The following is a 13,821-nucleotide window of genomic DNA, read 5'->3' as shown; positions in this document are numbered from 1 at the left end:
CCACCACCTGTGGTGAGAACCGGGCTGTGCTGGTGTCAAACCAAGTAATTATAGCTGAAAAGCTGAACTTTATGGTACAAATTGGTTCAAATCACTCCAACAGAGTGAATTCTTTGGTGTACATTCTGCCCAATAGCTTCCCTGAAGATAGTAACAAAAATGGCATTTGGCCTCAAATTGGAGAAAAATATGTCAAATTCAAGTAAAAAATGTACACCTTGTTACTTACGTGTCTGCTTTTATTCACGTAATATTTTTAGGTCTCTTTTCGATATTCTAGAAGCTGGTCACTTCTTTTTGCTGCCACTCTAATGATGCCTCTCCCGTGCATTGCCTCCCCACAGAGAAAATGGAGACCGGCGAGACTGTCAGCGACGGCAGCCGTATCCCATGTTGTGAGGGCGGTGGGTCATGCCTGTTTGCGTCCTAGAGTCAGGAAAACAAAGTGAAATATGGAGATGGACCCCATTTCACCCCATTTCACCACATCAGCATGCAGAACAGAGGCAAAGCCCAAGCTGCTCGTCCATGTCCCGTGCTTGGGCCACTGCGGCAAATCTTGAAGCCCAAACTCCAACGTCAGCCTCTTGCCTGTGAAGTCTGAAGGGCTTGTTGTTCGCTCGTTTGTAAATCGTGTCAGATATGGCTTTCAGATATAGCTTACATTATGTAAATGCTAAATGGCTGATATCACAAAGAATATTCTAACAAGATGGATTTAAATTAGTGGGAGTTAATGCATTTCATCCCACCATATGCTGTTTCACTTGTTTGTTTCTTTATTGGTGTATTTTCCTGATAAAAGGTACTTCTTTTGTGATACTTCTAAATGCTATATTTATTACCAATAAAAATAGTTTGCATTCCAAAAGGAGAAAAAGAAAAGCTCTCAGTACAGTCCTTCTGTGCACAGATTATTGTTTTGATAACACAGATCACTGCAGTTCCTATCAAGATCTTTTTGGCAGAGCGGCATGCTGATCCCCTTGCAAATATTTGGTTCTTAGAAAACAATTCTGCACATAAACAAGGCATAAATAGTTGTCCTAACTGAATGCCTCTTTTTACAAGGCCTTTAGCACATTACTGGTCATTAAAATTGAAAAATTTCAATTCTAGGAGTATAAAAACACATAGAATCTTGTTTGCTTTGGGCTCAAAATGTATTTGCTGTATGTATATGGCATTCAGTAATTTAACGATGACTAAACTTAGAAAGGTTTGGCTTAAATTGTTTTAATATGTTTTTTGGAGAGGTACGTTGTAAACCACTCTCTTTTAGTACTCTCCCTGAGTTTTTGAGGCTAGAAGAAGGATTCCTCATTTTTAATGCAATTGATTATACATTTTTCTGAGGAAAATTCCATATAACTATGCAATACATGTGCATATAAATAAGAAGAATCTTATGCTTTATAACAAATACAAATAAGCACTAAGATTCAAAGTTTTCACTGTCATCATTAACAGCTTTATTTTCTGGGGTTATTGTTTAGGTCTGAGAGGGAGATTCTGGACGTCAATGCACAGTGGTGGCAGGGTGCTCACGGGAAAGGTTTTCACTGTAACTCAAAGAGACTTTTCAAGGGCATTGTTTTGTGATGTCTCATATTGCCCTGCCTGGCTACAACTTGAAATGTATTTACTTGTGTGCTCCTCTGAGCTCATATTTACTGATGAGGCTGTGAATCAAATAGTTGGTGATGAATTTCAGGGTATTATAACAGCTTTGCTGTCTAGATTGTGCTCAGCCTGAACTGTTCTGGATGGAACTAAACCTTCTGAAAGCTTGGGGAGTAACCACATCCTCCAATCAGACAATTATAAGAGACAATTAAGCCTTGTCGACTGAATAGTTGAACTAATACCATTCCCCATTCCAAAACCAGGTCCAAAGCAAAGGCACGTGTGGTCAAAAGGATTTCTTTGCCTATTGTTTTGCAGAGGGTTGTACATCTGCGAAGAAAGAGGAAACATCAGGAAGTAAAGCAGGAAATCCAAGAGCTCACAAAAGAAACAGAGAGGGTTTGGGGCTAGGTACTGCTATTAAAAAGTATGAACAAAAAAATCCCCTCTGGCCTTATTTCATGCTTGTGGTGACTGAGGAAAACAGATTTTATACATTCTTTGTCATTAAATAAGATTACCTTGAGAAATGTCACCGGTCTCTTCTAAATGCTGAGGGTACGAGTGTGAAGCAGTTTCCAAATACAAACGGGGTGCACTGATATTCTTGCTGAAGCAAATGGGTAATGGTAGCAGGGCTTGTAGAAGCAAATATTAGACCTACAGCAAGTGGTGAAAAAAAGAGTCAGAAATATCACAAAACTACTAAAATATAATCTCAGGACGGCAGAGTAATAACCCTCAAAGAGAGGGAAAATCCATGCTGAGAAAATGGAGAAAAATGTGTGAGTAAATTGGGAAACAGTTCATACTTTGTAACGCAGTTACTCGACTTGGGGTAGCTATTTATGTTTCATGCACAACTCTTGCTTTTTATGAACAGACAACTAGAAAAGTACTAACACAATCACCAAAGACCAGAATATTTGACATTAAATTTTTAACAGCCTGGAGTATAAGAGCTATCATGGGTTAAAGCAAGGATTAAAGGGATTAAAAAAATTAAAAAAAAAAAAATCTGCTTCGGATATAAATCAAGAAATCATGGATCAGGCTGCATATCTTCTGTCTGGAAGCAAGTGAATGAAAACTGTTTGCCAAAACCCCTTCTCTGCCTCATGCCCATGACATTCAAGTCCAGTTCAAGTAATGTGTGAGTGCCCAGGAAAGTAACACAGTATTTGTATAATTTGTGCAATTTCTAAAGAACAATATTTATTTTTTTAAAAAAGGTGCAAAACTAGACGGAAACCGTTCTATACAGTGCTAGAAATGGCACAAACAGAAATATTTTTATGATGGATAGGAGGTAAAGGAGATGAAGGAACTTTGTGGTGTTCAGGGAAGAGCTGGTACAGGACAGCAAGCTGAAAAGGTAGTTGTTGGAAGTACACACACCAGCTGCTCAATTTTTGTTCGTTTCTGGCAATTGAACGACTATACTGAATGTGCAATAAGGGATTTTAAGGGCAAGAACAAATAGTACAGCAGACTGTTAAAATGGGCTAGAGAGAATAACTGATCCAAAACTGAACAGCATGCTTGGTTTCAGATGAAGTTGGTGACTGGAGAGAAATCTGAGGGGTTGGGATAGGGAACTGGACTCTGAAATGCACAGCAGGAGTCTGAATATCCAAAGGTGAGGGCAAACTAATAACCAGTTTGGATTCAGTACAACTAATAACTGAATCACTGCATCATAGACAGGTTGAGGTTGGATGTGACCTCTGGAGATCATCTGGTCCAACCCCCCTCCTCAAGCAGGGCCAGTGAGAGCAGGTTGCCCAGGAAGAGGCAATTAATATGTGGTGACCGTGCTCTCCTGGCTCCAGGATGAGAACAGCAGTAGCTTTGCGCTCTGGTAACTGACTTGCCACCCAGGATGGAGAGGGTTGAAGTCATGGTCTCAAGATCTGGTTTGTGCCCCAAAAGGAAACACGATTACAGGGTATGAACGAGAGGGCATCACCCAGGGTGCATCTACAGTGGCGTTTGGTTCAAACCAGAAGCATGTTTCTGAGCAAGGTCTCCTGCTAGTTGGAGTTATGTCAACATTTGCTGAGCACATGAAGTAGATTCCTTCTTGGTGACACTTTCCTGAATGACCCTTTCTATGATCTCTGTTTTGTGATGAATTTAAGGATGTCAGTGAACTTCTGAAGTATGTGAAGTTTGCAGAAACTCTACACTCCAAAATGGGTAAAGTCTACATCATTTAAAAAAAAAGTCTGATAATAGCCTGTACGATGAAAAGGTATAAAGTCATCAATAAACTTTTAAAAGATGAGACACATCTTTACTTTGTAATCCTAAGAAGAAAGTAACAGTAACTCAAAGCTACTGCCTCTTGTAACGTATCCCATTAGGTTTTGGTCCAAATAAATAAAATGGGATATGGAATATAACTGGGATAATTATCGTGAACAGGATTTCAGCCTGTCAGTATCTGGGAACTGTGGAATTCAAGGTTGCTAAAGAATATTAAGTAATGAATGTCTGTAATGAAAAGTATTTCAACAAGAACATTAATATTTCTTAAAAGATAAAAAAAAAGACAAATCCCAAAGCCATCTCCTTTGAATTGCTGCAATGTGACTGAGCAAAGAAAAATTCTAAGAATGTCAGTAAAATTGTTTTAGGTTGATGTGAAAATCATCACTTACCTACAGTAGTTAAAATGCTATTGTATCCAATCAGTTAATTATTTTTTCTTTTCTCTCCACTGTCTTTTTTTTTTTTTCCTCTCTGTATTTTAGACTTTGTTGGGATGAAAATTGAAACTGAAATAAGGATCTAGTTCATGTGTTAAGCTAAATTTCAATGCAAATCCCTACGGGAAGGTGGTTAAAAACAATACTCCCACAAAAAGCTTGCAATATAGCTCAAAACAAAGACAGGAGTAAGCAGGTGTTTTGTAATTAATGATATTCCTATATCACCTAGAGCAATTACCTGCTGTTGCATTACGGCAAGTAGTTTGAGTATCTGTAAAAGAGAGGTAGAAGGAGAAAAGAATGAGAGGAAAATTTGATTAAAAGAGACAGAAAATCAAGGGATACAGTCAGCACAAGCCCTTGAGAAGAGCTAAGAGTGAAGACTAAATGTGTGATAGGAAATGGACTTGTTGCTGGTGTGAAGATGCCATCTTTATGTCACGGGAAACAGGAGTTTGTCTGCTCTCTTTAGACAATCTGGATTGTATCAAAAATACCTGATGCAGTCATTAGCTTTACAACAACAATTCTTTGGGGAGAGAAAGCTGAGAATGGATCTCGTTTTTCTTACAAGTTGAGGTGAAGTAGATCGGAAAGCAGACAAAATAAACATGGCCCAGAAATTAGACGTGGGGAAAACCAGCTCTCTTAACCTTCAGCTGTAGGTGATCTTTCCCTGCCAGTTGGGTTTACCGACACTTTCCTTCCCTTGCATTTTGTTCTTGAGGCATGAGAGCCGTGAGGACTCCCTACATCCCTATCTCCTTCCTGCCCAGTCAAATTCTTCAACCCCCACCAGTAACCTGAAGGGAAATACAGAGCTGGGACAGGGTACCACGGCATGGTCAATGATGTGTCCCCAAAACACCCCTGATGCCCAGGATGCAAAACTTAATTTTCTTCACTGATACAAGCAGCTTTCAAAAGATACCTTGAATTCTGCCATAGTTTGGACCTTGTATGGTTCACAGGAGAGTAAACAAAACAGAAAATCTGAATTTTTCTGGGTTTTTTCAGTCTCTATGTTTCTTCGCACTGCTTTTTCAGTGGCTCCTGACATGACACTGCCTGATAACATCTGTGAAGATGCCCTCACTGTTTTCAGCTATTTTGGTACAGCAAGAAAATTTGGGAACACAGTTCACGGTTTCCTGTACCCTTTTTTAAACCTGGATCTACACTGTGTGCATTTGCATTATTTAAGGTACATCATTTAAGAGTCTTTTTACATTATTTCAGTATAATGGAAAGCAGAGATTAAAGAATTTTGACTTTCTTATTTAAACTTAGTTTCCTTCTTTCTTAGAATATTATAGAAAAGACACGAAGGTGGAAGGAGTGGAGCATATTTTTTGGTATAAGGACACCTTTTTGTTTTTACCTTTATAGGGATATAAGCAGTGCTAAACCTATAACCACTAGGCTTAGTAAACTCATTCTATAAACTCATTTTACTTCTCTCTCTCACAAAATTCAGCCCTAGTGATGGAAGATTTTCACTACCTAGCTTTACATGACCAGACCATTATTCAGCAGGTAGCCCACAAGAAGGCCTTTGTGTCAATACGACCAGGAATGGGATTTGCACCTGGCTGTTTCTATATAACGTCATATTTACCTTACAGATCTTTTGTTAAATTCAGATTGAATGTTTATTTCAGTGCAGTTTCTCTTTTCTCCAGCTGTGCTATATCAAGGTCTAATTCTAGGAAGTGAAGAGCACAAGGCCAAATCTCATTGAAATGACTATTATTTGTGCTTGTCAAACACATCTAAACCTTTGTACTACTCTATCATCTCCTGGCTGTGAAGAGAAAATTTTAAAGCTTAACCCCTTGTTCAAAATTAAACTTGTGATACGGACCCCGCTCAACTTTTACAAAGTTAGCTTCCAGAGTCAGAGTAGAAACATTTACAGAAACGTATTTTTGTGTGGATTGAACCAAAACTCAAGATTATTAACTCCCATCTGGATTTGCAGCTTTCAGTTTAGGACTACCTTGTGAAAACAACAAGCATTTGAAAAGAAAAGAAAATCAGAACATAGCAGCCACCTTAAATTAGCAAGTCACTACAGTTTTTGTATGCCCAATGTGACTGTTATTTCTACTCCCACCCCCCCCCAATAGCTAAAACACATTTAACCTAGAACTAGGACTTCCTGTAAAAAACTTATCTTAACAAAAGTACCTCATAAAGATTCTCATCCCCAATGCTGAATTTTCCTATATTGCAAGTTCAGTCCACACCACAAACTCAGCTTTCACATCATATTTGGGTCCTATGTCAAAAGAGGATTCATCAGTTGGTAAACAGATATATATCGCTAAAGCTTGGCCAATGCAAATGCCGCTTTACCAACATCATTTATTTGAATGACAATGTCAAGTGTCTTGGGTTTTTAATTAAACAAATTCAAGAATACTCTAGTAATGTTTAGGTCTGTTGAAATGTTTGAAATAGCTTACAATTTTAGGTTTCTTGGACAGTCATGGAAAAAGTATAATTAATGCTGACTGATCATAAAATCAAAATAAATACATGTAAGTTAAAAAATAAACCAGTTTTCTAACTCCTGTATTCCATAAAAATAGGAATGCAGCCTTTTATGAAGAACTGCCAAAAGAGCCATGAAAGTGCTGTGCTTTCTCTGTGGACACAAAATTGATAAGTGTAAAATATTCATACGATCTAGGAAGACAAGATCACTGAGATAATACCCTATGGCAAGTTAGACTGAAAATACTAGTAATGAAAATGCTTTTTTTTTTTTTTTTTTTTAGAAAAGAAAATGTGGAAGTCATTGATGAAATTATTACATCCAACTAATTTACATTTGAATGTGCCTTAGTTTATCTCACATCTCTTTTACCACAAATAGTAATTCTACAATAGCTAAAAGAAAGTGATGTGACTTTCAGTTATATTATACAGTGTATAAAAAATGTCCATGTTAATGCCTGTCATACAATCACAGCTGTTAGTTTTTTTAGTAGTATTTTGAAGACTCTCAGTCACTTCCAGCCCCCATACAAGCTCCCCCCACCCCCGTCAGCGTCCTCTCCTTCTTCGCTGGTTCTTGCTTGGGGTCTTCAGGAGACTCTCTCGATATTTCACATTTGTGTGGAACAGTCGGACCATTTCATGGTCTTTGTTATCCAATACTCTGGGCAGAAAGAGAGATGATTTCTGTGTCCTGCGAGTTTTAAAGCCCCTTCTGGGTCGTCCTTTCCCATTGATTGAGACATACCAGAGTCTCTCTGCACTGGCTTTGCGCTTGGTGCCAGCTCTGTTGGGTACAGTCCGGTAGAGACGGGACGCGTAGGTGTTATAACCCAATTCATGGATCCTCTCCACGAACTCACACTCTGCGTTATAATTTTCCTGTAAAGCAAACACGACAGAGTTTAAGAAGGACTATATGGGTAATAGCTCTCTTCTACCTCAATAAGATTGGACTAACGTCTTAAGCAAGACTCTATTCAGTTTTAGGATAAGGACAGCAACGTGTGATAAGAAAAAACTCTGGTGCTACAAAAGGCGAGCAGAAGAGAAGCGCTGAGCCTGAACTGCTGTGCAACAAGGAGCTCCCTGTAGCAGTGTGAGCATACTCTGTGGGTCAGAGACAGAGAGAGGCGAAAAAACAATTTGAAAACAAAAAAAATGGCACGTGAATAGGAATGAATAGCTCTGCTGATTGTTCAGTTGTAAATTTAATTTTTTTGTGTTTACAGATCTAAATATGCCTGTGAACTGGACAGATGATTTAATTGCTGCCTATCAACCTTTGACGTCTATTAAAAAAGTAAAATCCTGCAGTTTAATATAAAATGTGGTTCTTCAATTGGTATATTAGTAGTTAGATACACTTGCAGTCTATTACATCCAGTTTGTTATGGATATTTGAGCAGTAAACAACATCTTTATGAAGCTTCTTTGCTTCAGCACAACAAAATGAAAGTACACCCTGCCCACCAGTGTGTTCCTCCAAAATGCCAGGCTGCTCCTTTATCACAACTGTAAGGGAGAATACACATCGATCCTGGGTGCTCTCATTTTACATGATCTGTCAAAGTTTGCCCATTTTCATCTGGTCCTCAACTGAGAGAAAACAGTGTGTAAAAGCCTGGCACAAGGAACTCCTTCCTCGTCCCTGGGAGCTGTAGAAACAGCACAAATAAAGGACCTCCCATACTGTACATCTTAACTACAAAATCATCTTTGCTGTACCTGTGTGCTTAAGACTTCAATATCTAACATATGTAAAGCACGGAGGCAGAGGGGAACTGTTACCATGGTCTTTACGGAGGTTTTTTATTTAGCATTGCCTCTCCTAAGGACATGGAAAGGGCACAGGTAGCCAGGCTGGGGCCAGAAAAGCTGTAGGCTCCATTAACAACATGTCTTTAATGCTGTTCTCTCACCAGAAATGCTGATAGGCATTTAACAAGATTTTAAAAGACTCCACATGTCTTGGCTTCACAGCTGTAAAACGGAAGTGCCGTTCCTTGCATGGACAAGGTTTTCATATGTTGTAGTGCTGGAGCTCACGCAACTACCATATGTAGGTAGATTTGTCCTGCTGTCTGCCTCAGTTCTGCTTGTAGAGGGTTTCTCACAGAGGATAAACCTAGAGGATTATCACAAGCTGCTAAGGACACAAAGGAAATTGGCAGACTCAACAAACTAATTTTATTGACTTGGGAAAATTAACGATCCAAAGGATAATGGAGTTACTCCAATACCATTTCATAAAACACTCCCTGTATAATTATCCCCAAAGAAGACAGTCTTATTTGAAATATGGGCCTTGCACAGGTTCCTGGCACAGTAACGTAGGTAAAGTCATTGGTCGATCTTTTTGAGGCAGGCAAAGCTGGGAAGTTTCTCCTGAGCTGGGCCCTTACCCTTTGCTGCTTCTGTGAAAAAAGCTGGAGTGGAATAGCTTTTCCTGGAGTGTCTCTCCAGCTCTGAAACACAAGTCTGAAACAGTCTCTATTAAACTTGAGCTGGAAGAGCAAAAATTATCTTTTCTAGTTGTACAGAAGCCTTTCATGGCTGATATTCCTCAGCACATGATGGCTGAACAAACTTCAGGATGGCCTGATGCTCCTGACAGTAGAAAGGGAAGTCCAGGAGAAAAGGACTCTCCGGGCTATCCTACTCTAGGTTTTTTTCCACTCTAGGAAAGGACTTTTTTGCTCAGAATTTGTTTGGTCTTATTTTAATTCAGTTTAATTAATCTGGAGGAAAAACATACCTATCTGGAAGAAAAGATAGAGAGAAAGATGAGAAAGAACTTGAAAATTCATCCTTCCCATCAATTTCTTTGGGGTAGACGCTGGGTCTGAGCTGATGGAGGAGCTCCATTGAAAAAGATGCCCATTTTAATCAGAATACAAACTGGAAGCACAGAAGTGGCCAGCCTTAGTTCTGGCACAGCAGAGCTAGTATATCCTCATTATGTTTTCCTTTGCCAAAATTGCTTGTGATCTGCTTCTCTGCACCAGCAAAGAACCATCATCTTTACACACAGGCCCTTTAATCAGTGTGCATCACATGAGACACATTGCAGAACCTGGGTCGTAAACACTATCAGACCACTCTTGAAAAGGTGGAGTAAAATACATTAAACTAGGGAGGCAACTGAGTTGATTGTATTACCTTGGTTGCATTCACATGGAAAAGTTCATACTGCTTGAGGATATATCATGCTGTTCAAATCAACAGAATTACATATAACGACTAGTTGGAGGAAGCGAATTTCACATAGCCATATTTTACCCTCTTCAAATCTGTTTCCATACCAAAGGATTCCTGGAGCAACTGCACAGTATGGCTGTTACACAGTAAGAGATCACGAGATTGCTAGGGATGTAATCAAAGACAATGGAAGAAATTCAAGTAGGTAGATATAGTATACATACTGACAAATACAGCTTAGTATGTCCCTGAATGTGAAGAAGTCTAAGCTAAAGGATTTTGTTCACTAAGGGGAAATATTAGCTGGGCTGAAAAGGCAAGACTCCCACTAATATCAGTAGAGCCCAGATTTTACCTCAAAGATGAGGACAAAATTAACGTCAAAGGAGTAGAAAAAGGTGTTTATTTTCACCTTTATCCTCTTGCACCTTCTCGTGCTTCCTTTCCTTGCTATAGCCCTGCCTTTTAGTACCTGTAAATTCTTTCACTGCCCAACCAAATGCTCTGCACAAAGAAACTCCCAGCAGTAGGCTGCTTTCCTGTAACGGCGATGCTCAATTTCTTCTGGATATCCTTTACCTGACATGTATCCTCTGCCAGTGCCCAAGATCCACATGAAATATAAATATGGATAACTTGGAACAGAGATGGAGGTTTTGCACTGCAAAAGCTAGCTCCTGAGGTCTTTATCAGTGCACCCAGTTGCCCAGAACTTTGGCCACGTGAAATACCTTCGCCAAATACATTCTTCTCCCTTTGGCTGTACCGGCAATAAGAAAGTAAGAACACAGGTTCTTTCCACTTTTAAAAATATACCAATTGGTTGCCTGTAACAATTCCAGACAGGAATCTGTTACAACATTACTCTTTTCTCTATAAATGTTTATTTATAAGGAATCAGTGCTCCCCACTGGACCTGTTCTCCCCATAGGAAATGACAGTCATATGCCAGTCTCGGTAAAACTTACTGATGCATAAAGTCTGCCTCTTTTGTTCATGGCCAGGTATCTGCCAGAGAACAAGCCCTTGATGGCAACGATTCCAACATCAACAGCAGTTATTTCAAGAATACCTGGAAACAGAAACAATTATGAGATATGTTGTTGCTCCCCATCATGTGTAATTTTTTTGAGATATGTTTGAATGACTGCTTACCTGCAGAGTGTGATTTCACAGCTATCACTAGCTCACATCCAAATCATAGTGCAATCATGTGAATGAAACAGGACTGTTATTTGAAACAATACAAACCGATGACAATGTGGGAATTGTTTGAGACAAGCTTGACAATAAATCCCTAGATGTCTGATTGAGATTGAACTCTTAAAAAATGAAAAAGATCTGACACTGAACTAGAGGTTCACTTAATCCTATATGTATATAAAAAAGTTTAAATCCTCTTTAATGCTTAGGAACACAAGAGCTCTTGACTTATTGAAACCAGTCACAAAGCTGTCCATTTCAGGACAAAGCCCTTGTTGAGGTCTCCAGAGGGTAAACCAGAGTGAGTCGGCTGCATTTTAGAGCCATGTATATAATCATGAAAGGAACTTGTCATTTAAGAGGTCAATGTAGCCCTCCAGACAGGGACAATATGACTGTCCGAGCCAAATTAAAAGGGAGGAGATTTTCAGGCCATCAAAGATGGGGTCTCAAACACAAGAAGAGTGTCACAGGCCAGGCTGGCTGCCAAAATGTTTATGTCCGGGCAAAGGTGCCATGACACTGATGGAGGCACAAATGCCTCGGGAGACATTGCGTTATATGTGCAAGGCTCTCTAGCTGGCTCACTCAAACTCTGCTCTCAGTTCTCCAGCTGTGGACCGACGGTTCGGTACTTTTTATGAGCGTTTGGAGGTGAGAGGTGACCCTTGCACCCAAACCCATTGCTGCCTTTCAGCAATGATAAAGCAGAGCCAAAGGCCTGTCCCCTTTGCAGAGCTGCATTGCTGGCCTGACCATGTCTGGGAGAGTTGGGGTTGTTTTGGTACAGCTGTTTTGAATCAGGCACCAGTTCTCTGCTGAAGGATGCCTCCTCCAGGCTTTGATAGCGAGGGGGTTTTCCTCTAGGAAATAGTGGTTTTCCTTTATGGACTTCAGACAGATCCCTGAGGTCTCCCTATCTCTGTGTGCCATCACCAGTCGGGATTTACGCTTCCTGGGGTGGCGGGGCCGGGGCGGAGGCCGGGCTGTGCCCGCAGCCGGGGCCGGCCTGGGTGCGGGGGCGCCCGGGGCTCCCCCCGGGGCAGCGGCGGAGCTGAGCTCCGCTCTCCTCCCTTCTGCCGCCCTCGCACAAACCCCTTAATTCCCGACATATCCCGTTTCATCTTAATTACCGCCGATCCCCGGCACATGTCAAAGGGGACAGATGTGATTTAGCCCGTGGAAGCTCAAGCCCCCCGCGGGAGACAAGCTGGGGCGGGACGAGGGAGGCGAGTGCAGCCTGCAGCCCGTCGAGGAGGGCACCGGGACTCAACCCCGGGGAGGTGTGAGGGCACCGGTTGCCCAGCGGTCCGGGCTGGGGCAAGGCTGGCGTGGGAAGCCCCCGGTGGAACGAGGGCAAGTGATAGGTCGGGCGGGCTGCGCAGGGCAGGTTCCCGGTCCCCATCGGAGGGAACTTGGGGTCCCGCTCTGCCCCGGGAGACCGAGCCCCTCCGCCGCCGGCCGGGTCCCCGCATGGCCCGCTCGGGAGTCCCCTGCTCGAGCCACGGGTAGAAGGGGGGGTGCCCCGTCGAGCCCACCAGCCCCCGGGGACGGAGCGGGAGCCGGAGGGTGCGAGGGCGCGGAAAGGGCGCTGCGGGGTCCGGCGGAGCCAGCGGGGCGGCTCCCGAAACGCTGAGGCGAGGTCTCGTCGAGCCCGACGAGGAGAGGGGGCGAAAGCCCCGGCGGCTGGGGGTGCCCCCGGTCCCCGCCGAGGAGCCCCAGCCACCGGGCAGCGGTTTCGGCCCCGGGGCAGCGCTGGGCCGGAGGAGAGGGGGGAGCGGCTGCGCCGCTGTCCCGTCCGGCACCGTCCCAACACGCGCCGTCGCCTGCCCGTTGGTGCTGGAGCAGGACGCAATTGGTCCGAGCGAGAGACTCCCCCCTCCCCACACACCCCGGCCCGGGGGGAAGCGGGGTGGGAAAGGTGTGCCAGGTACTCACTGAAGACGCTGTTTTTCTCCAGGGTGCCGTTGATCTTGCCGTTGGGGTGGATCTGGAGATGGTACTTGGTGGCACAATACAATTTCCTGCGCCTGGGCGCTCCCCCGAGGTGCTCGTAGACGCCGCCGCGGCCCCCCGCATCCCGGCGCGGCCGGGGGTCACTCGGGGAGGCTCCGGCGGCCTCGGGCACCCCCGCGGCCCGCCCTGGGGACCACGGCTCCTGCAACAAACTCAGGAACAAGATCCAAATTATAACCATTGTGGCATGATGGCCGCAGCGCTTAGTCTGCTGGGGAGATCGAGGCTTGGAGCGAATGACACCAGGGGTCCCATTAAAGCCGTCTTGCTAGCAGCACTCCAAAGTTGCAGAGCACACACTGTTTCGAGCCGTGAAGCATTGGCAAGTTTTTATCAGCCTCGATCTGGCCCTTTTATCTGTCTCAGATTTACTTAAATCAATAGAAATCAGCAAAGGCCACCGAAGAGTCCCAGCTGTTTGTATTAGATGGAGCTGCCGTGATCAGCCTTCTCCTTGGGTTTCCAGATAGACAGACGGCATGCATGAGAGACAGAGAAGCAGAAGGAGGGAGAGGGAGAGAGAGACAGAGACAGACACCCACTGAATTTCAGCAAGAGA

The 13,821-nt window shown here is 42.9% G+C and overlaps 1 protein-coding gene across 1 annotated transcript; it reads right to left on the bottom strand.

Moving 5' to 3' along the window:
* Nucleotides 1-7,391: 7,391 nt before the first annotated feature.
* On the bottom strand, nucleotides 7,392-13,443 carry FGF3 (fibroblast growth factor 3). The gene is made up of 3 exons (XM_054827813.1): nucleotides 13,185-13,443; nucleotides 11,012-11,115; nucleotides 7,392-7,724 (listed from the first exon to the last, which is right to left on the bottom strand). Exons 1-3 carry the CDS (start codon nucleotides 13,441-13,443, stop codon nucleotides 7,392-7,394), a joined length of 696 nt encoding a protein of 231 aa, XP_054683788.1.
* Between the last annotated feature and the right edge of the window lie 378 nt (nucleotides 13,444-13,821).

Source organism: Grus americana, chromosome 5 (genome assembly GCF_028858705.1).
Source record: "Grus americana isolate bGruAme1 chromosome 5, bGruAme1.mat, whole genome shotgun sequence".
NCBI lineage: Eukaryota > Metazoa > Chordata > Aves > Gruiformes > Gruidae > Grus > Grus americana.
This window is presented reverse-complemented; position numbering and strand designations above follow the sequence as displayed.

What these genes read in the sequence shown, in the direction of transcription:
- FGF3 (XM_054827813.1), bottom strand. Translation starts at nt 13,443, where the DNA reads ATGGTTATAATTTGGATCTTGTTCCTGAGTTTGTTGCAGGAGCCGTGG. An exon ending in GGAGAAAAACAGCGTCTTCA is followed by an intron (nt 11,116 to 13,184) that starts GTGAGTACCTGG and finishes TTCTGTTTCCAG; the next exon opens with GTATTCTTGAAATAACTGCT. An exon ending in GAGGCAGACTTTATGCATCA is followed by an intron (nt 7,725 to 11,011) that starts GTAAGTTTTACC and finishes TTTGCTTTACAG; the next exon opens with GAAAATTATAACGCAGAGTG.